The sequence below is a fragment of the Maylandia zebra genome, linkage group LG1 (assembly GCF_041146795.1).
Source record: "Maylandia zebra isolate NMK-2024a linkage group LG1, Mzebra_GT3a, whole genome shotgun sequence".
Classification (NCBI taxonomy): domain Eukaryota; kingdom Metazoa; phylum Chordata; class Actinopteri; order Cichliformes; family Cichlidae; genus Maylandia; species Maylandia zebra.
This window is the reverse complement of record NC_135167.1, coordinates 40941065-40963947: the sequence shown is the minus strand read 5'-3', so window position 1 is coordinate 40963947 and position 22883 is coordinate 40941065. Positions and strand designations below refer to the sequence as shown.

The following is a 22883-nucleotide window of genomic DNA, read 5'->3' as shown; positions in this document are numbered from 1 at the left end:
TTAGCACCTCCACAGACTCCACCTTTGGTTGTACCTTTTAGACAGTCACACATCACAGATGGTTTTAAACAGCCTCTCTTACCTTCCTCACAGAACTTCAAGGCCAGCTTGGTCTCTAGTTCCTTCAATGCATCAAAGGTATTCTCAATGAAGAACCTCTGCGATGAGCCACTGATCTCCGACAGTTCCTGATTGTTAGCCTTATCCACTCCAATGGCATAGATCATCACTCCTTTGGCCCTCAGAGCATGAGCTGGTTCTCTGACGCTATCATGGGATTTACCGTCTGTTAGAACAACCAACCACTGCTTCATCCAAGGCCGCCCTCCTCTGGCTGCATCAAAATACTGTGAGACTTCTGTGATGGCCCTGCCAGTGCGAGTGCCTTCTTTCATCTGCTCCATAACATCGATGGCGTTTAGCATTCCTTCCAGGTTGTAGTGTGTGGTGAGGTCGAACTCCAGGCGTCTTTTGCTGCTGTACTGCATAAAACCAACATGCACCTTATCCTGTCCAATGTTGGACTTGCTAATGACAGATTTCGTGAAATTTTTCATCTTTTGGAAGTCTTCCTCAGAGATACTCTCAGAACTGTCAGTTAAGAAAAATATGTCGCTTGGTATACAAGCTGTGGATGAAAAACAAATAGAGGTTAGTGTGGTTTTCTCTTTTTACAGTTATTTCCCTACCTAAATCTAGAATTGGCAATTTTGAACATGTGAAAGTCCCATAAAAGAAAGAGGAAATCATGTATACATCTAATCAAGTTTTTGAAATAGTTTATGGTCCTGTTCTCTATCCTCTCCTCTTATTATCTCAATGATGTGTGCTACAAAGCAAAGCCCAACTTAATTTAACTCACTTTCCGAACAGATCTCTCTGATGACGTCATTTTTGATGGTTTTCAGGGCATCAAAATTACTGACAAAAAACTTTCTCTTTGGATCCCCAGCAATCTCATTCAGCTCATTATCATTTGAGGCATTCACCCCGATGGCGTAGATGATGACCCCCTGCGCCCTCAGTTCTTCTGCAGCATCTTTAACTTTATCTTGGGATTCTCCATCAGTGATGGCGATCAGGTACTCGGAGACTTTGTAGCCACGGCTCGTCTTTGCGTTCTGAAAATGTCCTTTCATGGATGACAGTGCTTTTCCTGTGTTTGTTCCACCTCCTTTGTGAAAGATTTCCTTCACAGCCTTTTCCATTGTCTTAGCATCTGAGTGCTGTGTTAGGTCGAACTGTAGAGAGGGGGAATCTGAATATTTAACAAGACCCATGCGAACATGGTCTGGCCCAATACGGAAGGTATGAAGAAACTCAATGATAAACTTCTGCATGTCTGAGAAATCTGCATTTTCAATGCTCCCTGAGTCATCCATCAGGAAGAAAATGTCAGCCAGGTCCTTTTTATCACATGCTGAAGAGAAGAACAAAGAGTTAGATCTTCTCACACAGTCAAAGAAAGCGAGTTTGAACTGAACATTCAGAGTCTGAAATGTTTGAGAAACCATGTTTACACCCAGCATTTTTACAGGCTGCTTATGAACAACTATAACTTAATAATGGATGAGCGGTTTCTTACTCTTTTTTCTTATCTGGGAAATTTATCAGGTAAGATCCAGTCACCCACCTTGACATACCTCTAACACTAACACAGAGCATTGCATCAATAATGCTACTACAAAAGTTAACATTTCTCAGGGAAAACTAACGGCAACTTATCAGGAAAGCTTAGTTCAAACCTTCTTTAGTCTCTGCATCACTTTCCTTGTCCTGGACCCCGATCTGGAAGATGGTGTTGCACAGGGTTGCCTGCAGAGTTTCTTTCAGGGGTTTCAGCTTGATGAAACTGTCCACAGTAAAAACAAACTTAGACTTGGGGTAAGATGCCATCTCCAGCAGTTCGGCTTTATTGGCGTCTTTGATTCCGACAGCGAAAACTGTGACACCAGCTCGACGGAGAGCGATCGCAGGTTCCTTCACATTATCCTGGGATTTACCGTTTGTGATTACCACCGCTACCTTCGGGACATCCTCCCTGCTGCCCTTTTTTTCAGTGAAGATGTTTTTCAGGGCGAAGTGTAGGGCAGCTCCAGTGTGTCTATCACCTTGACGGTAAGGCAGGAAGCTGATGAACTGCAGAATGTCTGCCTTGTCTCTGAATGAGTTGAGGGAGATGTGTGCAGTCGGCACGTTGTTGTATGTAACAATGCCTACTCGGATTTTAAATGGACCAGTTTCCAGGCTGCTGATGACCGAGCGCAGGAAGTCACGTATCAGCCTGAAGTTTTCCTCTCCAATGCTTCCAGACTCATCAACAATGAACACAATGTCTGCCTGGTTAGCCGTTTTGCAATCTGTGAAAGGAGCAGACTCAGTTTAGTCAACCCAACTGAAACTGTATGTGATGTGAATCTGAAGCCTAGACTGTCACATGTACCCCAATCAGAAAACATGGGTGAATAAGGAAGTGCAGCTTCTACTAAAGGCACGTACCAATACCGTCAGATCAGGGGACGCTCAGACCTACAGTACGTCCAGGAATGACCTGAAGAGGGGCATCAAGAAGGCGAAGCACAGCTACAATCCGAAGAACACTTTGTCAGCTCTGACTCACAACATATGTGGATGGGCATTCAGGCCATGTCTGACTACAAGCCCAGCAATTCCACACAGACAGCCATGGATTTGTCCTTCCTCAATGAGCTAAATGACTTCTATGCTCGTTTTGTTAATGACAACAAAGAAAAAGAAACCCTACCCCCTGATGACAGCATTTCAGGACGTGTGCTTTGAGCATGTGCAGAGCAGCTTGCAGGGCTCTTCACAGACATCTTTAACCTGTCGCTTGCCCAGGCAGACATGCCAGCGTGCTTCAAGACCATCTTCATCGTGTCAGTGCTAAAACACTCATCACCAACTAGCCTGAACCACTATCGCCCTGTTGCTCTCACGCCCATAGTTATGAAGTGCTTTGAGCAACTGGTCCTGGCACACCTCAAGGCATGCTTGCTCCCCACACTGGATCCTCACCAATTTGCCAATCGAAGCAACAGGAGTACAGAGGATGCTGTACCCACAGCGCTGTGTACTCTCACACCTGGACAACAAAAATACTTATCCAAGAATGCTGTTTATTGACTTAAGCTCAGCATTCAGTACAGTTATTCCCTCCAAGCTGATCACCAAACTTGTGGATCTTGGAATCACCAGCTCCACCTGTACCTGGATCATGGACTTTCTGACCAACAGACCCCAGCATGTTAGGTCAGGGTATAACTGCTCTGCTGTGTGCCGAGCCCGTTCCTCTATGACTGCAGACCTAGGTGAGTCTGCTACAGTGAAGAACTAAAGCTGTGTGGCGCTGACAATAACCTGTTCCTGAGTACCAGCAAAACCAAAGAGCTCATTATGGACTTCAGGAGAGAGGAGACAGACACCCATGTCCCCATCTACATAAATGGCACAGCTGTTGACCGGGTGTCCAGCTTCAAGTTCTTGGGGACCCACATCTCTGAGAATCTGTCCTGTTCAACTACAACCTCCAGCCTGGTCAAGAAGGCCCATCAGTGCCTCTTTTTCTTGAGGACACTGAAGAAAAAACACCTGTCTGCTGTCATACTGAGTAACTTCCACCACTGAGTGATAGAGAGCATCCTGACCAACTGTGTCACAGTGTGCTGTGGGAATTGCTCTGTTGCTGACAACAAGGCACTGCAGCAGGTGGTGAAAGCTGCGCAATGCATCACAGGGACTCCACTTCCTGCCACTGAGGATGTCCACAAGACGAGGTATCTATGCCGAGCACGCATCATTCTCAGGGACTCCTCTCATCCTGCCAATCAACTCTTCCAGCTCCTGTCCTCCACAAGGCGCTACAGGAGCCTTCAGACTAAAACCAGCAGGTGAAGGCTTGATGCTGGTTTTAGTCTGGAAAGACTAAAAGAATAATTTGTCCTCTCAGCCGCAAAAGAATCCGGGTCACAGGCACCAATTATTAAATTCTGTTCTTTTGAATTCTTTTGGCGACAAAGAAAGACTTACGACTCAGAGTGGTCAAGTTCGAAAAATGATCTCTATTGTATATTTCTGGAAATGGAGACCTGTCACACGAACACACACGCTTAGGTCTGAAAGCATTACAAGCCAGCATGGTTATGTATCAGAATCAGAAGCGACTGTAACAGGCTGCACGCTGGTTGGCGCATGCGCACTAATCCACTAATAATGTAGTTCTGCTGCACGTCACACACACACTCAGTTTACTTAGTTCCGCTTTTTCTATACTTCCTGTTTTCTGCACAAGACGTGCAGTCTACCCTGTGACTTTTGGCCTACAGTCTAACTCACAGGGGCGTTTTCCTGCACTGGACTCTATAAAACAATATAAACAGAAAATAAGCATTTAGAATATATATTTATATCGTAAAATTAGGAAGAGCTTCTTCCCCACAGCTGTCACCCTACTGAACTCAGTCCGCCGCTGAGCCTTTCCATCCACACTCACTTAAACCTCTACACTCTACCTTCCTCCTATCCTTCCCACTGATAATTTCATTCTCAACATTCACCATATGCTTACATTGGTTACTGCTACAGTTTGGGACACTGACATAGAATAGTCTCTGGTATAGTGAGTACACTGTTCACTATTATAGTCTTCTCCCACTGCTGTAGATATACTCATACCACTCTGTAGATCAGTTTACCTCACATCGACACATCTGTATATACTGTATGTAGCACATCTGTATATCTGCTCGTCTGTAGAGCAATATAAATATCTGTATACTTAACTTATATGTACATAATCTGTCATAACTATTTCCATCTTTTATCCTACACATATCTGTATATAATCTGCTCCTATTGCACTTACTGCTTTTGCATTTCTGATTAGATGCAAACTGTGTTTCGTTTTCCTGTGTAATGATAATAACGTTGAATCCTGATAATGCTGCAGGCAGATTTCAGGCATGATTGAGTTTCACTCACCAAACAAAGCATAAAACCTAAGCAAAATATTAAAATGTTAGCCTCCATGAATAAAAGAACAGAAATGGGGGATTTCCTTCCTTCATTGAGTCTTTTTATGGTCTACTGTGACATGCGAGTGAAAAGGCTAGGCTGACATGTTCCAGATCCAGGTTTTTGTACACCTGGATCACAGTTGATAGTAACGGGTCTTAAACTACAGTGAACGGCTATTTAGTTTTAAAAGAGCAAAGGTACGTTGAAAAAAAACCCCTCAGGTGATTGTGTGGAGACTTTCTGCATCGTTAGTTGGGATGATCTGACTGCTTCCTCTGGAAAACTCTGGCTTACTTATAATAAACCATCGTTGCATTTATAGCTGCTTCAGAAACACTGCTGTGTAGTTACTGATGATGATGATGATGAACTGATGGCGGCTTTCTCACCTTTAGTGACAGTCTCCACTCTCCGGGCCGTGAGCAGGTCAATCAGCAGAGTTACTCTTGAAGAATCAAAGATATAGCCAGGGCTGGCAAAGCGGTCCAGAGCATCCTGTGTCGCACCTGCGTCCATCCCCACAATAATTACCCCCTCGTCTTTCAGATTTTCAGCAGACCAAAACACAGGATCATCCGAGTCTTTTCCAGCCACTACAACCAAATACTGTGGGGTTCCCTGTTGTGCGCGGCCTCCTGCCTCAGCAGTGAAGAAGTTCTCTTTAGCGTAGGACAGAGCTTGTCCAAGATTTTGTGGTTGGCCTGTTTGTGAACGCAGTCGGAAACGTCGAGCAGCGGTCACGATCTGCTGCTTGGTTTGATAAGTGTTGAGACGAAAGTCAACTTTGACGTCCTGACCGTACTGGGCCAAGCCGACACGGTAACCAGACGCTCCAACTTCCAGTCGATTCAACAGTCTGGAAAGCTCATTTCTAAACAGGGTAAACTGATTGGAAGCTATTCCACTGTCCACCAGGAAGAAAACATCTGCAAACCTGTCGACCAAAGCTGAGGAAGACAGAAGCAAAAGTGTTTTAGTACAAGTTCATGTTCAGTATACAACAAGCCTAGCGCTCATGTGATCTACTACCTGTCATGAACTGGCTGTGCGCAGGCTGGAGAGGACCCAAATGCGAACTCTCGGAAGAGAGGACGTGAACTCAAAATATAACTTTATTTTCTGAACGGAAAAAGGCAATACAAAACTAAACTGGGAAATTCTACTAATACTAGACCCAGGAAAACAGGGAGAGGCACACAACCATGAGGGAGGATGTGACATGGAACTGAGGGAGACGCTGACATAATTACACAGAAGACAGCGAGGGACGTGGGAGCACACGGGGAACACAGCTGAGACCAATATTCATAACAAGACAGGGGAAGAGCGAACAGAGCATGACGTACAGCGACAGGAGACCATCAATGTAAAACGGGAAGCACACAGAGACGCAGACTGGAGGGGCGAGAGAGCACAGAGGAGCACGAGAGAGAGAGGACAAGACGAGCTGGGGAACATAGGAAAACATGACAAAATCAAACAAGGAGAAACACGGCGCAAGCACTCATACAACTAAATGAATATACACAGAAGGAGACACAGGAGTCAAGACACGAGGGGAATCTAAAAGGTTAAACAGAACAACCTAGGTTCTATAGAATAAACACAAGGAACCTAAAACATAAATAATAACACCAAATGACGAAAAACGCAAGTGAACACAAAACACTGGGTCAACAGACCCAGGACCATGACACCACCTCACAGTGCTCAGAGGCACAGCTGAGGATGGACCAAGCAAAATGTGCATTTTCAGCTTTCTGTTGATTCTTGTGTCAAAACTGTATTCAGGTGCTTCTTAGATATAATTAATCGTGCAATAAAGAGATCACTGTATCAACCAATCAGCTTTCTTTACCTAGCGTCTGATCCTCCAGACTGAGACAGACCGTTTTCAGCAGGTTGTTGGTCTGGTCCTGGAGCTTCTGGTAGCTGACAGTGGTGAGGACGAAGCGCTCCGAGGGCCAGTTAGCGATGGTTATAAGCTGTGTCCTGCTGAATTCTCCGACCCCGATGGCGAACACGATGACACCGTGCTGCCTCAGTCTACTGGCAGGTTCCAATACGTCATCTGTTGATTTGCCATCTGTGATGACCACAGCAATCTGAGGCACACGGCGCTCAGCTCGGCTGCCGGCCTCTTTGGTGAAGTACTCCGTCCGGAGGAAGTCTATGGCTTTGCCGGTTTTTGTGCCGCCTCCTCGGTGGGCAAGGTTTTGCACTGCAGCCAGCAGGGAATTCTTGTCCCTGTGATCCGTCAGCTGGAACTCTGGATAAGGATCGTCGCTGTACTGCACCAAACCGATCTGAACCTTGTCGGGGTCGATTTCAAAGCCCTGGATGGTTTTGCGGAGAAATGTGCGGATCTCCTGAAAGCTTTTATCATTGATGCTGGACGAGCCATCAACTAGGAAGACGATGTCACCGACGGTGACCTTTTCACACTCTGGATAGCAGCAAAAGAAAATCAGTGTTCATACACAAGTATTACAGGGAGATGACACACAGTCCCAGAATAACATTATCAACTAAGCTCCATTAATTGTGATGAACTCATGAAACAAATGTTCTGTCTCCTGTTCTCTACTATTAATCCCACTAACCCTCTACGGCACACGCTATGAGCTTGATTTGTTTTTGGTTTTTTGCTGCTTACTATTGGATGCTATACCATTGTGAAAAACGGAAAAATATCACACTTTAATGGAGTAAACAGAAATATATCAGCAGAAAAATGAATTAAATTGGTGTCTCAATTCCTTTAGAAAGGATAAAATAGACTTTTTAGTCTGGAAGCAACACCGTGCCCCTGATAGTTAACAGTTTGTCTTTGAAAGCAATCACATGAAATGTACAAAAGCACATGAGCACCTGGATTATCCTGTATCTAAACTCAGGTTTCAAAGACACAGCCCGGCATGCTGCGTTCAAGTACCGACCTCTGACTGTCTGAGCAGCGACGCCACAGAAGAGTGCCGCCGTGATGAGGCTGAAGAGAAGACCTGCCCTCCCCGTCATGTTGGGACCGCTCACGTAGTTCTCTCCTCCTACACCAGCAACAAGACGGAAAGAGTGCCAACAACATTGTAGACATTATAAATTACGTGAACTTGCTTTCACGCATAATGACGTGACTTTATTTTTTAATCAGTTCATTTCACGAAGTCTAGTCGTTTGTCCAGATGAAGCTTTGCAAACCTAAGCCGTGCTGCCGTGCACGTTTTTGGAGCGAACGTTCTCCTGTGACTCTGCCCACGGGCGGATCTACAGGGCTAGCATGGGCTGGCATGTGCCTCCCTAAAATAATAATAAGCTAGCATTAACACTTTGAGCCTAGCTACAATTAACAGTTAATGTGAACTCTAAAACAGAACATATTACATAGTGAGCCCCTCCCCCCCACCCCTCCACCAATGAAATGGTTCCTCCTGTAGCTCGGGACCAACTTTACATCTTTATGTGAGTAACAGCCGATGCTTGTGGTTGTCCCAGAGCGCATTTGAATCAACACCGTGGGCATTTCCAGATTTCACACACGAGGTTTATTGTTCCAGTCTGGAAATGGAATGAAGGTTATTGCTGTTAATGCCGGCGCCTCCAAATCACATGACCGATGTATAGGCTTTGGAGCGTGATGTCACGGGAGGGGGTGTGACCAGGATTTTTGGTTGAGGCGCCATATTTCTGGGCCAAACAAAGCGCTAGCGAAAGAGGAGAGAAAGCACACGGTTAACACGTACTTGCTGTGTGGTCGTAACGTCAGACGCACAACCGGCAGGAGAATAAGCTTGAAAATAGTTTATCTTTTCATTGTTTCCCCACCTGGAAGCATCATGAGGGTAGTTTTATTTGCGATGTGATCTGGGGTCATAACAAATTAGAACAAACATCCTAATGAGTGATTTTGCAGAACTATGTTCTATTTATAGAGTTGCTATTTGGCATTATTGCAGAAAAACTTGCCAATGAAATGGATGAAACACATCGTGACTGGTTTCCAGCGCTACACACGGGCACTCTGAAATCCCTGCTTCAAACGTACCACCATGCCAATCAGATTACTTCTTCCATGTGAGGGTGAAGAGGGGACCCTCCTGGGTAAGATGGTGAAGGTTTGCTGTGTCTGCTGAACAGTCTGGTAGTAAAACCAGGCACAAATGAAACTTGCTCTTGTTAAATACTCTTAAAAGTCTTGTGCTGTAAATACCGGCAATTTTTCAAAAGATACATTAAACCGAGTAGTGTTAGTGGTGGGTGATATTATGTAATTTGAAAAATGTGTTTCTTTATTCAACAAACGTGGATGTGTCCCTCCAGAGGTTTATAATTGTGAAACTGGTTCACCTTGTACGCGCTGACTCCACAGACAAGATAAGAAAATATATCAGGCTGAGTGACTAGCGGTTGGTCTTCAGGGTTTCTACTCCACGGCTGTACTTCATACGGGTCCACATTTCCAGTGCTCGATATTTTTGGCAAATACCGTCTCTTTGCATCTGGACACAATCTGTCTCTGTACCGTCCTTTTTCTTTTGAGCTGCTTTTAAGCATGTTTCTAACAACCTTCCTTCCAGCTCACGCCAGAAATATGGTGCCACGCTCCCACAATACATTGTGCCGATACGTCAGTTCCAAAGCTCTATACTTACTGCTTTGATGTATTGTAACCATATATGTACAATGCACATTACAGGACGTAACAGTAGGTGTAAAAGAAATGGCTTTGGTTTCCATGCCACCCTGAGAAATCTTCTCTAGTTTTCTAATTCTACTGTTATGAACTTTAACCTTTACCATGCTGAGGCCTGTCCACCTGACCTCCTATGTCAGGCGTTAACGAGCACTGGTTAAAGTTTTTTTTGGTGTTTAGGGCAAATAAAAAAGGTTCGCTCGAGTCAGAGAATAATCTGAAATGCAAAGATGAGTTAGTTATAACACAGACAACACAAGAACCAACATTTTTATATTCTGCCAGTTAGAAATATTTCTTTGATTTTTAATCATTCTAAAACACTCAAATCAGAATCGTTAATCAATTCTATGAAATACTGAAGAATTTCAAAAAAATAAATAAATAAAAAGACGAGAAGTCAAACCTCATTCATTCTGCAAATGCAAGCTCGCGCAAACGTACTGTAGCAAAATGTCGAGAAAGAAAAGTAAATATAATATTTTGACTTTATTCTTAAAATTACTATTAACAACAGATTCTGGAGAAAAGGAGTGAGATTAGAGATCTAAAATCCAGTTTCAACCTTTTTCATGAAATATAAACTTTGATTAAATGCTAAAGCAAATAAAAAGCAAAAGTATAAGAAAGTAATAACATTATTTAAACATTTCTCAATGCATGCTTAGTCATCCAGGTAAGTAACTCTCCAAAAGTTGATTCTGTTCATCTGGACGGAGCATTGTCAGTGGAAATTATGCACATTTACATAATCACGATGAAGGAACTGCCTCCCAGCTCATTGTTCCTTCAGTGGGCTGTTTCAGTCATTATGCAAATGTATGTTTATAAGATTGAGACCTGCAGTCAGCTGAGACTGAAGACGTCACCTGGATGAGTGACGAAACGTTTCTCCCACAAAACGCTACGTCCAGATGAACAGAATCAGCCTTTGGAGATTATTTAAATATTCTTTTTTAAATATGGCCCTGGTACTCCTTCGTAGGCAGAACGAGTTTTTACACATGAGCTGATGAACATAAGAACACACAGGCTGCATCTCTGTAGCTCATCAACAAACACCATCACACGCAGTCACCACAAAAGCCCGCTGAGGTAAAACAGCACGTCTTAATTCTCTACACCAGGGGTCAAAGTTCAGTCCTCAGGGCCACATGTGCTTGCTGCGACGCGCCTGAATAAAATCAGTAGCAAGACTCTGTAGAACCTGACTGCATGCTGACGTTGCAACCCTACTCAGGTTAATTTAATGTTTGGAAAAATGTACTTTTACTGCACTGTGTTCATTCACTCATGAGCTGCTGTAACATGAATCAAATGGCTGAATTGCACCTCAGCATTAGGGCTGGGTTTTGATAATCGATTTATTGATTAAAAATCGATTCTGGCTTGGATAACGTAAAATCGATTCATTAAAATTCTGAATCGATTTTTTTAATATAAATTTATTTTGCCCAAAACGCCAGAATCTCAGGTTGAACCTCACAAAATTTCAAGAACCACCAAACAGCTAAAACAGTAAATGAGAGCAGGAACACAAAGACGTAAACACACAGCATGGACCCGCCGACGGATCAGAATCAGTGAGATGTCGCCTTTCTCACCTGACGGCACGCACACGCTCGGGGCTGAAAGCCGACTGCTCGCTGATTCCGATCTGTCGGCGGGTCCACGCTTTGTGTTCACGCCCTTTTTGCGCTGATTCCGAAGCTGTTAGTTTATCTCTCTCCAAACAATATTGACCGAATTCACTCTGACTTTTACTGTTTTGCCTCCACCAGGATAAAATCACACTTCATGCACAGCTCTCTCTCCCTCTCTCTGTACTTCAACAACAGTTTCCCGTCTAAAAATCTGTTTTCTGCATTATTCGCTTGCTTGTTACGCACCAGTCTACCGTTGTTTACAGGCTGTCGGCCGCTGTTTTTTCCTTTTACTTACTTCCAAAAAGAAAACCTAATTTCTGCGGTTCAGTTCTGAACAAATGTAAACTTTTTTAAATTATGCAAAATGCAAAACGCCGTGTCTCTAATAAAACCGCTGTAACTTCAGAGGTAATGTTCATGTGTTGATTAATGGTTTTCTTTCGTTTTTGATCTACTGCAGAATATTTTTATAAAATCCCAGAACAGGAAAACCTTCATGTTTTTCCGTTTTATCTTCAGCTACTTTGACACAAAGGCTTCGCTGTGATGCTCACACCTTTGATAAAGTCTCGAAAGTGTCAGCTTCCTTTTTATAGATACAAAAATATGTAAATGTACTGATCTGAATTATATGATCTTGTGAATCGGAATCGAATCGATTCTAGAAATCAGTGACGATACCCAGCCCTACTCAGCATGCAGTCACGTTCTAAAGAGTCTTGCTGATGATCTACTGATTGTATTCAGGCGTGTTGCAGCAGCGACACATGGAAAAGTTGCAGGACAGCGGCCCTCGAGGACTGGACTTTGACACCCCTGCTCTACACTGAAGTGGGCAGATCTGAAAACATGCTCAATAGTCATCTGAATCTACAAACTATAAATAGCTGCTGCTCCAGTGATCTGAGTCAGCAGTGTCATTCCATCCAAGCAACATTCATCAGGCAGCACATTCTCAATGAATCCCGTCTGCTCTGACACACCGTGAGCTGCTGCAGCTCAGTCTGTAGTTTGAGCTCCACTAAAAGTCTCAGCAGACAAGCAGCTGCTTTCACAACATCACAGCTGGAATCACACAAAACTGACCTGTGATCAGACATCATCAGGTGATATTTCAGGAGGAGACAGACGGTAAACTGCGCATGCAATCATTTCCTCTCTGACACAACAGGAAATTCCAAACTTCCCAAATTGACTCAGAAAAATCTGCATATTTTCTTTGACCGCAAGATTAAAGAGAAAAAGACGTGAACCCACTTACAGCTCTGCTGCAGCAGCATCAGCACCTCTGCAACCAAACACAGCTGATCCAGAGCTGCAGCTCAGGGCTGCTTTTAGAGGAGGAGAGGGGCGATGGCGGGGGGGTGGAGGAGGAAAGGTGGCACCTCCTCCGGCTCCTCCCGTCATCTTCCTCATTAGAGGTGGATTTACATGTTTGACTTGTGAATCAAAAGGATTTTCTGGTCACACTGAAGCATCTGTGCGCTTTTAGCTTAAAACCTTTAGCTTAAAATCTCAGAGTCGTGCTGAAGAGTTTCTAACTGCTGGCTTCTCTGAGCTTCTTACTCTGCCCTATCCAGTCTTTAAGTCTGACATCATTACCTGTGCCTGGGCCCAAACTCCCAAAGTCAAACGAACACTGCAGCATCACTGAGAGTTAAAAACTGTCTAAATTCTTTCATCTTCAATAAAATCATCAGCGTTGCTGCTTTACCAGGTGTAAAGATTAAGTTTAACATCCAAGCATCCATGAAAACAGGATTTACGAAGTTTAACACAGTTAGCAGGAAGTTAGCTCGCTAGCTTCCACCTAAGCATGATATAGCATGCTCTGACTGAGAGATTTATGAAAAATTCAAACGTACAGCTCTGCTATCACTTCAAACATAAATGAAGACAGAAAAATAAACAGCAGTGACGTTTGTAGGGTTACTGAAGTTGGGCTAGCTGCTATATAATGATGTGCTATGTGGCCGCTAGCGACACGGTTTGAGCACCGTTTAAGCACCGGCACCGTTTCAAAAGTACCGGTTTGGCACCGGTATCGGATAAAACCTAAACAATACCCATCCCTACTAATTAGTGTTAATTGGTCTTCCAGCTCTTCGTTATGCTCAAATTTATTTTTTCCAGCCTCTTATTGCTACTTGTCCCAACTTTTTTGGGATTTTTTTTTATTTTTTATTTTTTTATTAGTAATATAAACATACAAACAAAATGCACCATATATTACAGATTCAGAGAATAGACCTTTCTTACATATTAGCAACTTTCATACATAGTGAAAATAAAATATAAAGATGGGGTCACATAATTCAACAAATTATTAACTCACTAAATCAAAGTCTTCCATAAAGGAAATAAAAAAAGCAGCCTTTTTCTTTTTAACTAAAGTCAAAGATTTAACCAACAGGTTTAAGTCGTTTAAGCTAGTGTTGGTTTAGTCTTAAAAAAGCGACATTTATGTATAAAATGCTTGCACAAGACTAATAACACATTAACACCATAATTAGCTTTCTTTTCTTTCAAAAACACTCCAAACATTATCATATTTAAGGTAAATGGGGTAATTTGACTCCCACTGGAATAAAGCCAGGTATGAAAATCCAACCAAAATATTTGTATAAAATTGCACAAAAAGAATAGATGGTCCAAATCCTCCTCTTCTGTTTCACAAAATACACAATTACCCGTTTCTAATTTGAATCTATCACCAAGGAGTCTATTTGTCGGGTAAATTTTATTCAAGATTTTAAATTGGACTTCTTTCCTTTAGGAGGGATAGGGAAGGTGTCAGTTCTTATTTTTTCCAATTTCTTCCCTTTGGAAATCTTTTAATATGTAATTACGTCTAAGTAAATTTGGAGAATAAAGACTCCTTAATGAAGATCTAAGAAACTTATTGTTGCATTTAACATCACAAAATCGAATACCATCTATATATAATTGCCTTAACTTGGGGGAGATGTCAGAATATATTATATCATTTACAACTATGTTTTTAAGTGACAATGGAATGGATTTTATAACCCGATTAAATTTACTTTTAGAACATTGGATATTAAATTTCTGGCAAAAATCTTGATGTCCTAGAACATGTCCTTCCTCATCTACAAAATGGGCAATTGCCCAAACACCTTTTGATAACCAATCTTGAATAAAAATAGATTTTCTGTTCATCAGTATATATCTATTGTTCCAAATTGGGCTATTATGTGGAGTGAAATTATGTTTAAACAACATTTTCCAATAAAGAAGGACCTGTTTATGGAATTCAGAGAGTTTAGCAGGTAGCTTAGTAATTTCAAAGTCACACTTTAGGAGAAAGTCGATACCCCCCAGTGTGTTAAAGACCTTACTTGGTATAAAAAACCAAATGGAGTGTGGATTATTTAGGAAGGATTTTAACCATTTAAGTTTCAAAACACCATTCATTACATCAAAATCAATTGCGTTTCCACCGCCTTCAATGTATGGTTTAACCAAATCATCTTTAGATATATAATGGCACTTATTCCTCCAAATAAAATTAAAATTCAAGCTATTAATTGTTTTAATAACTTTATTCGATATTGATAAAGAGTAAGCTGGATATATAAATCTAGATAAACTATCCATTTTGGTTAATAATTAGTGTTAGATTAGAGTTAGTGTTTCTAAAATAAAAGGATGTTCTACTGAATCGAAAGCTTTATAAAAGTCCAAGAAAAGAATAAAACTGTCATCACTAATTAGATCATTGTAGTCCAGTAAGGCTAAAACCAATCTGATATTATTATGAATGTTCCTGTCTTTCAAAAACCCTGATTGTGTCTCACTAATTAAACTTGAAACCCCTTGTTTGAGCCTTGTTGCAACTGAGCTAGAGAAAATTTTATAATCTGTATTTAATAAAGTTATGGGCCTTAAGTTATCCAATTGTCGTTTATATTTGTTTGGTTTAGGAATTAATGTAATTAATCCTTGTTTCATGCTAGACATCAATTCTCCCTTTTCAATACTGGCCAGTATAGCTTTGAATAAAATTTCCCGTAAGTCTTCCCAAAAAAACTGGAAGAAATTAACTGTAAGCCCATCTGGACCAGGGGATTTATTAAGCGCCATTTTCTTAACAGATGCATCTAACTCTTCAATTCTGAAGTCAGATTCACATAATCCCTTAAACGATTCATCAATTTTAGGGATCAGATTATCTATTTGATCAAAAAAGACATCACAATCTGCTTGGGAGAACTGTGAGGAGTATAAATTGGAATAGAATGTATAAGTTTCATTCTCCAAAATTTTAGGGTCGTCACATTCAATGCCATCAATTAACAGAGAAGATATAAAATTTCTTTTCTGTCTGCTCTTTTCTAAATTAAAAAAATATGAAGAATTTCTTTCCCCCTCCTCAATCCACTTGGCCCGTGAACGCACAAAAGCTCCTTCTGCTTTATTTATGTAGAGCTGATCTAATTTAGTTTGCAACTCCATAAGTTTACTCCTTTCTTGGGTATTTAGATCATCTTTACTACAGCAATAAGTAATTTCTTGGAATAATTTACATTCATATTCTCTTTGCTTTTGACTTGTGTTTTTACTGAATTGAATACTAAATTCTCTAATTTTGAATTTAATGAATTCCCATTTACTGATATATCCTACAATTAGATGATCAGCCATAATATCTTTTATAATTTTTTTGACTATGTTGCAGTAGTCTTCATTTTGTAAAAGTTTGGCATTGAACTTCCAATAAGTTCTTTTATTTGATTGTCTAATTTCGGATTCTAAGCACAGTTCAATAAAGCAATGATCAGATAGAGGTGCATTTGACATCACAACTTTTACAGTGTGGCTAAGAATGATGTCACTTCCTAGCCAATAGTCTATTCTAGACTTACAAGCTCCATTTGGTTTAAACCAGGAAAAGCTCTTAATTCCTGGATTTCTTACTCTCCAAATATCTGTCAAGTTGTTATTTATCAAAAAATCTATAATACTTTTTTGGGATTTGTTGACACTGTGAAATTTTGAATCAACATATTTTTCCTTTCAAATGTTTCTCGGATTGAACTTTTGATCTGTCATCTACGTTCTATTCTGAATAAAATATTGACATTTGCCATCTCCACATCATTGCATTCAGTTTTATTCACAATTTGTTTAGTGTCCCAGCTTTTTTGGAATCCGGTTTGTACACGGTGTGCGGCGGGGAAAAGCCTGTTCTAATGTTTGAGTCTAAGGTCTATTTGTTAGCACCTGGCGGCTCTTTTTTGCTTCTCATCCGTCTCTGCTCTTTCACGTGATTCAGTTTATTTTGAAAGGTTTCCACAGGATCTTGAGCTTTATTGTGAAAGGTTTATGTGGAACATAAACAAGCGGACACGCGATGCTGTTACCGTCGTTGTTGCTAACGACAACGCATTAAAACAGGCGCTTGTCCGTCCGTAGTGTGGTTATATTAAATATAAGAGAAAGAGAGAACTTTAAGAAATGAATATAGCCACTACAGTGACCATCAAAACATGAAAAAATATTGCTGTAAACAGTTTATTTTGCGACACCACAAAACAAACGATAGCGTAAAATGAAACGATGTTTTTATATCGTCATCGATATACATGGTTATATCGAACAGCCCTAACATCACCTGTCTCCACCTGCTGGCCATTAGACAGACTGCAGGTTAAGGCAGTCCTGAAAATCCTGCACCCAAACTTTGCACTCTAACCAGCTATTTGGCTGAATGCTGAAGACTAAAAACACATGTCTGCTCTGATCCTGCTCACACTGGAAAACACTGTGTGTGAGAGAAAGAGGGTTGGATGGCAAGTGTTCATGTTGGAAGGAGAATATTTGTTTTCAGAGGAAATTCTGCAGAAATTCTGCCTGAACACAAGCAGAATGAATCCAGATGAATTCCACACTGGGACCATCACAGCGAGGCTGCTGTCCAAAACAAATCTGCTCCAAGGCTTCACAAAGCTTCTGCAGTCCCACTCAGTCATATTTTCCCTCATGGTTCTGATGGAGCTCATGGAGGAAGGGCTGCAAACTGTAATGTTCCCGAGCCCTCGTCTATGTTAATGTGTAACACTGCAGAGCAAACAAACAGTCTAGAAACGAATTGTGTAAAAAGCAGTTGAAGCTTAGTTGCTCTGGACGTTAGCTCCGAAGCAACTAACAGAGATTTAATGAGCAAAAGGAAACTGTAGAGTTAAACATGAATCACTTCTTACAATGAAAGGTGTGTGTGTGTGTGTGTGTGTGTGTGTGTGTGTGTGTGTGTGTGTGTGTGTGTGTGTGTGACACAGAGAGAGCTGGATGGGAAGAATTCATGTTGGGAGCAGAACATTTGTTTTCTGAGGAAATTCTGCAGAAATTCTGTGTGAACAGGGTGAGAGGCGGCAGCCTGTCCATACGGAAAAGAAATAGTAAAAACTTATATGTGATTACTCATGAAAGTGGCCACTTTCGCATTACTTTCATACATTGTTTTAGTAAGTATCAGAAACATACAAGTTTCATTATATAATTTTTCAAGGGATATTATATCTGTTTTCACACTTATATGCTTTTCATACAAGTTTCACACAAGACAGATACAAACTTTATAAGATTTATGTATATCTTTTCCATATGGGTGTCGCAGGGCTCTCGTGTATAGCACATTTATAATTATAGATATAACTACTAGGGCTGCAACGATACACAAAATTCACGGTTCGATATTTTTTCGATACAAAAAATGTTCATGCCTTTTTAATTTGTCATTTATTAAAATTATAAATATATATTTTAACTCAAAAGTACAGTTTTTATATGTAATGTTGCTGAAACAACAAACTAATTTAAAAAATAATAAATCTATCTGATCGAGGAATCCCTCATCTTTGGAAAAGAGAGTTTATTACAGAGAAATGGCTCTTTCCAAAATAAAAGCTATACTATCCGCTTCTTCTGGGCCATATTCTCAGCAGCATATTAAACACATCATATTGTTGCGGTTTTTTAATTTGTTGCGTTTTTTAACAGGATATTTGCTAAATGGTCTTTGATCAGTGGTTGATGATCAATTGTCATAATAATTTGCATATTATTGATCAAGGAACTGAGCTCACAGTCATTATGCAGATGTCCTGTTTATGAGGTTGGAAACCTGCAGTCAGCTGAGACTGAACAAGTCACCTGGATGATGACGAAACGTTTGTCCCACTGAAAACGTCCAGGTGAACAGAGTTGAACTACGGGGCGTCACAGCAGTTTACGACAGTTCGTATCGTGTTACGGTAGAGTTAAGCGGTGCAGCTGAAGTAAACATGCGGTAGTGTGAGAGAAGACTACGGTAAGCTATAAGCGTGTAACGTTGACTGTGAATGAAGGCGGTTTGTCTCCGTTAGCTTCCCCGGTTAGCTCGGAGCATTGTAGCTAGCGCCGCAGTGCTAAGCTAGCGGAGCAGCCGCGGTGCGTGTCGGGAAAGTTGAGCGGCCACACCGAGGGAAGTTTAGTGTCCTCGGCTCCAGCCTCAGGGCGCAAAAGCAGCTTGAAGTTATCGCGCCAGTCTCCGTTAAAACCTCTGACAGGTTTGAAGCTTCGCTCTCACAGAAACAAACTGGTTCATGGCTGAACTTCTCCTGTCGTTTGCTCAATAAACTCTCCCTTATCTACACTGGAGCCCTGCTGGTTTTACTGGACCGGGTGAAAATGTGGCTGCACTGAGTCCGCGTCCGTGCTGTCCCCCGACTGAGCTCCGTGCAGACCCCACAGGCGTGTTTCTCACCCCTGCAGCTCTTTCTCAGGTTGTTTCTAATGATGTCACATCGTTGTTATATTTTTCTATTTTGCGCTTTAAAAGTACTAATCTGCCGACTAACCTACCAGTGAAACCATTCGCCAAGTTAATGTTTGCCACGCGTCCTCACTTAGCACCAGCTCTATGATTCAGTCTGAGCAGCAGTGACCCTGCAGCTGGTGAGGAAACCTCCACCTCATGATGCAGGAGCAGGACACTTGGGTGGAGCAGCTGCTTGGTGTTGAGTAGGTTCTGAAACACGGACAGGAAGGTAGAAAGTGTCTGCTCGGCTCGCAGCAGCAGCAGCTCTGTCAGACCTTTGTCACTGTTCAGAGCTGTCACTTACAGAGGGCAGTTATTTCTGTAATGGTTGCTGTATAAACACAGTTGATTTGAAGCAGGAAGGAGGGTAATGTGACTTCTCTGGGAGGATGTGCTGGACTGCAATCGCTCCTAAAATAAAGGTTTGGATGTGTGACACAAACCATCCTCAGCTAAAGTGCTTTAAGTTTAGACGGCGAGCACAGAGATCGCTCTGCACTCGGGCCCACGCTTGGCTTCAGGGCCGGCCTCCATCACAGTGACTGCAGCACCGCGGTCGGTGTAACGCCTGTCTGTCGTCTGTGTTTCTGCAGATGGAGAATTACAGCAAAGCTCGCACCGTGGAGCAGCCGTGTGTCTGTCCGTTCCCCGGCCTCGCCGCTGACACGCCGGAAATCCACGTCAAAGATGGCAGCAAGATCCGCAACCTGCTGCGCTACGCTCTGAGCCGCATGGAGGCCAAAACCCGAGCGGCTGACGAGGAAGTACGACCTCAACCCGAGGAAGGCGGCGTAGAAGCACCGCAGGAGGCCCCGGGCCGGCCGCTCTGCAGACATGTTGTCTTCACCGCGAGCGGGAAGGGCGTCTCCAAAGCCATCACGTGCGCGGAGATCGTGAAGCGGCGTGTGAAAGGGCTGCACCAGCTCACCAAGCTCCTGTACGGCACCGTGGAGGAGGTGTGGGAGCCGCTGGAGCCCGCCGCTGGCCTCGACAGCCTCACGGTCAGCAGGAACCTGCCTGTCATCTGGATCCTCCTCTCCAGAGAGCCGCTGGACTCCAACCAGCCGGGGTACCAGGCGCCGGGCCGCTACGACGCCCTGTGGACGCAGGCGGCCAACAGGGAGGAGGGCGGAGGGTTCAGCGGGCAGAGACCTGGACACAGGAGAAAGCGAGGAGGGGGCGGTGGCGGCAGAGGGAAAGGATCCGGCCGTCAGAGCGGTCGGTCGAGAGAGGCGGCCAAAGGACAGAGTTGATTCAGATTTCTGAAGCAGCTGCTTGGAGCTCGGAAACTTTGTCCTCCTGAAAAGTCGTAGCTGGAGACGCAGCTCTCATCACGGCTGCGACCACGAACGGGGAGTTTGTGTCCGTTTGAATCTAGGAAGAGCCGGAAACTGCACACGTCTGAGAAGATGTCCGGCAGAGTTAAATCAGCTTTAAGTTTCAGAGTCCCCGAGTTTAATTTGTGTGTGAGCTGATAAGAAAGCAGGAGGCGAGTGTTTCTCACACTGAACTTTGCTGTTTGTAAAATAAATGATTTTATTTACAAGAAGAAAAAGTTTGTTTGTGGGTTATTAAAGTGGTAAAACCAGGTTTATTTTCTCCCTTTAATTTCAGTTTCTGGGATCACGGCTGAATTTATTTGTGCTCGATTAGCTTTTAATTAGCAACCAGCCGAATAACGTGATATAAGAGATGGAGAGGAGGCCCTGCTGTGCAGAGCTGGGGCCACATTTCATAATGATGCCGCTTTGCTAAACGTGGGCGATGCAGCTTCTCTGCACGCAGCTCGCCTTGACCTGACGCCTCCTTTGACGGCCACCCTCCCTAACAGTTTTGATCCTTTGCTCGTACCGAGGCTGCTGAGCTCTGGATAGCTTTAGTAAGGTAAGGTAAGGTAACTTTATTTATACCCAAAGGCAAGGTAAATTTGCTTTACAGAAAAATGACAGCATTTGACATCCCTTTAAAAACACACATACCTAGTAAATATATAAAACTCACTGTGACACATACTTTAAATTTCGAATCAAAAACAGTTCTTATTTAATTCAGTGACAGCAACGGGGACAAAGCTATTTTTATAAGGCTTTGTCCTGCATCTCGGAAATAGAAACCTCCGTCCTGAGGGAAGAAGCTGAAATTCACCCTTTAGAGGATGGGAACCATTTTTAAGGATTGATAAAGCCATCCTCTGTACCTGCTCAGAGTACAGGGAGGCTAAACAAGACTGTGGCTCACCTATCAGACGACTGGACCATCTCACTATCTGATTTAGAGAGTTTTTCTCTGTGACAGAGGTCTGACCGAACCATGCCACCAAACAAAAGGATAAAACAGACTCAATAAAAGAACGAGAAAACAAAGTTACAATTTTTTGGTCAATGTGGAAATGAACAAGTTTCCTAAGACAATAAAGGTGCTGGTGACCCTTTTTACAAACTGATTTGCAATTTTGATCAAAATAGCTACTTAGCCTTTCTTCAAAAATCAAGTGTCTGCTTAGGTTTGTTGTGTTTGAGCTCTCTTTGCTCTCAGCGTGGAGCTTCCACATTAGCGTGTCAGACGAGAGCGTTCAGACACGTGAGGCTGACCGGCTGGAGACGAGCCGCCTGATCGCTGCGTCTTTAACAACAGTTTCCTGCCACCTCTCTCTCTCTCTCACTCACACTCACGCACACACACACACACACACACTCTCACACACACACACACACACACACAGTGTGTGTAAGTGCTGAACCCACAAAATGTCAGTGCTCACATCAAACTGGCTCTCACAGGGAGCTGTTTTTATTGGACTTCATTACTTGGATTTCCAGAGAAAACTGAGTTCAGTCAGTGCTTTGGATGTTTGATCCCACAGGCAGCCGAGGTCGCACACACATACTTTGTTCAGTGATCGAAACCTTACAAAACAGGTGATTTTAGGGTTTTCAATAAGTGCTGCATCTACAGGAAGTGACAAAAACACAGCATGGGTTGTGGACTCTGCACTAGACTTACTGATCCGTCCTCCCCCGAGGAGCTGCAGCCCTCTGGTTTCCTTACTTGGTGGGGAACTCGAGGGCCGGCGTCCTGCAGGTTTTAGATGTGTCAGCTGGTTTAAACGGCTAAATGACCTCCTCAGCATGTCTTGAAGTTCTTCAGAGGTCTGGTAACGAACTAATCGTGTCATGCAGGTGTGTTGACCCAGGGTCAGATCTCAAACCTGCAGGACACCGGCCCTGGTAACTGTTGCTGGGATTTGGTGTTTTATAAATAAAGGTACTGGAATTGAATGGAGGACCAAAGCCTGGAGGTCATCTCAGGAGGTTGGCCAGCTGTCGTCTCCTTTACAGATTTACAAAATCTAAATCTTTAATCCAAAGCAGGAGCCGAGCAGGTGGAGGCGGTCGGCATGGTGACGAAACCGGGTCACATGATGGCACATAAGGAGTGCCGACATGCAGCTGCCGGGCAGGTGTGTATGCTGACCAGGTAACTGAACAAAAGTGAAACTAAAGAGGGCGGGGACAGGAAGTGACACTGACCCGGGACCACAGAACCAAACAGGAAGTGGATTCAAAGAGAAACTGAGCTTGTTGAACTCTGCTGTTCTCCATACAACCCTTTGAATCTGCCTCCCTGAGTTCAGCATGCAGGCTTGAAGCTGTGTGTGTGTGTGTGTGTGTGTGTGTGTGCGTGTGTGCGTGTG

At 42.9% G+C, this 22883-nt stretch overlaps 2 protein-coding genes across 3 annotated transcripts in view; one reads left to right on the top strand and one right to left on the bottom strand.

The window, feature by feature from the left end:
* LOC101476041 (collagen alpha-6(VI) chain) overlaps window positions 1–12702 on the bottom strand; it is a 49224-nt gene extending 36522 nt beyond the window's left edge. Inside the window, exons 1-7 of the mRNA XM_076886487.1 lie at window positions 12632–12702; window positions 7974–8081; window positions 6893–7480; window positions 5424–5981; window positions 1746–2360; window positions 863–1420; window positions 83–628 (exon numbers count right to left, since the gene is read on the bottom strand). Coding sequence (XP_076742602.1) covers window positions 83–628; window positions 863–1420; window positions 1746–2360; window positions 5424–5981; window positions 6893–7480; window positions 7974–8052 — 2944 coding nt within the window. The 5' untranslated portion in view covers window positions 8053–8081; window positions 12632–12702. The remainder of the gene's footprint in view (window positions 1–82; window positions 629–862; window positions 1421–1745; window positions 2361–5423; window positions 5982–6892; window positions 7481–7973; window positions 8082–12631) is intronic.
* Window positions 12703–18565: 5863 nt separating this feature from the next.
* On the top strand, window positions 18566–20744 carry LOC143419505 (ribonuclease P protein subunit p25-like protein). Of its 2 annotated transcripts, none has more exons than XM_076886481.1 (2): window positions 18566–18700; window positions 19783–20744. In XM_076886481.1, exon 2 carries the CDS (start codon window positions 19783–19785, stop codon window positions 20440–20442), a length of 660 nt encoding a protein of 219 aa, XP_076742596.1. In that variant the 5' UTR covers window positions 18566–18700; the 3' UTR covers window positions 20443–20744. The 2 variants fall into 2 exon arrangements, with proteins under 2 accessions (XP_076742596.1, XP_076742600.1); XM_076886485.1 differs by lacking the exon at window positions 18566–18700 and adding an exon at window positions 18707–19154.
* The last annotated feature ends 2139 nt before the right edge of the window (window positions 20745–22883 follow it).

Bases quoted from the DNA above. Each gene is read 5' to 3' on its own strand.
- LOC143419505 (XM_076886481.1), top strand. From the start codon at position 19,783: ATGGAGAATTACAGCAAAGCTCGCACCGTGGAGCAGCCGTGTGTCTGT.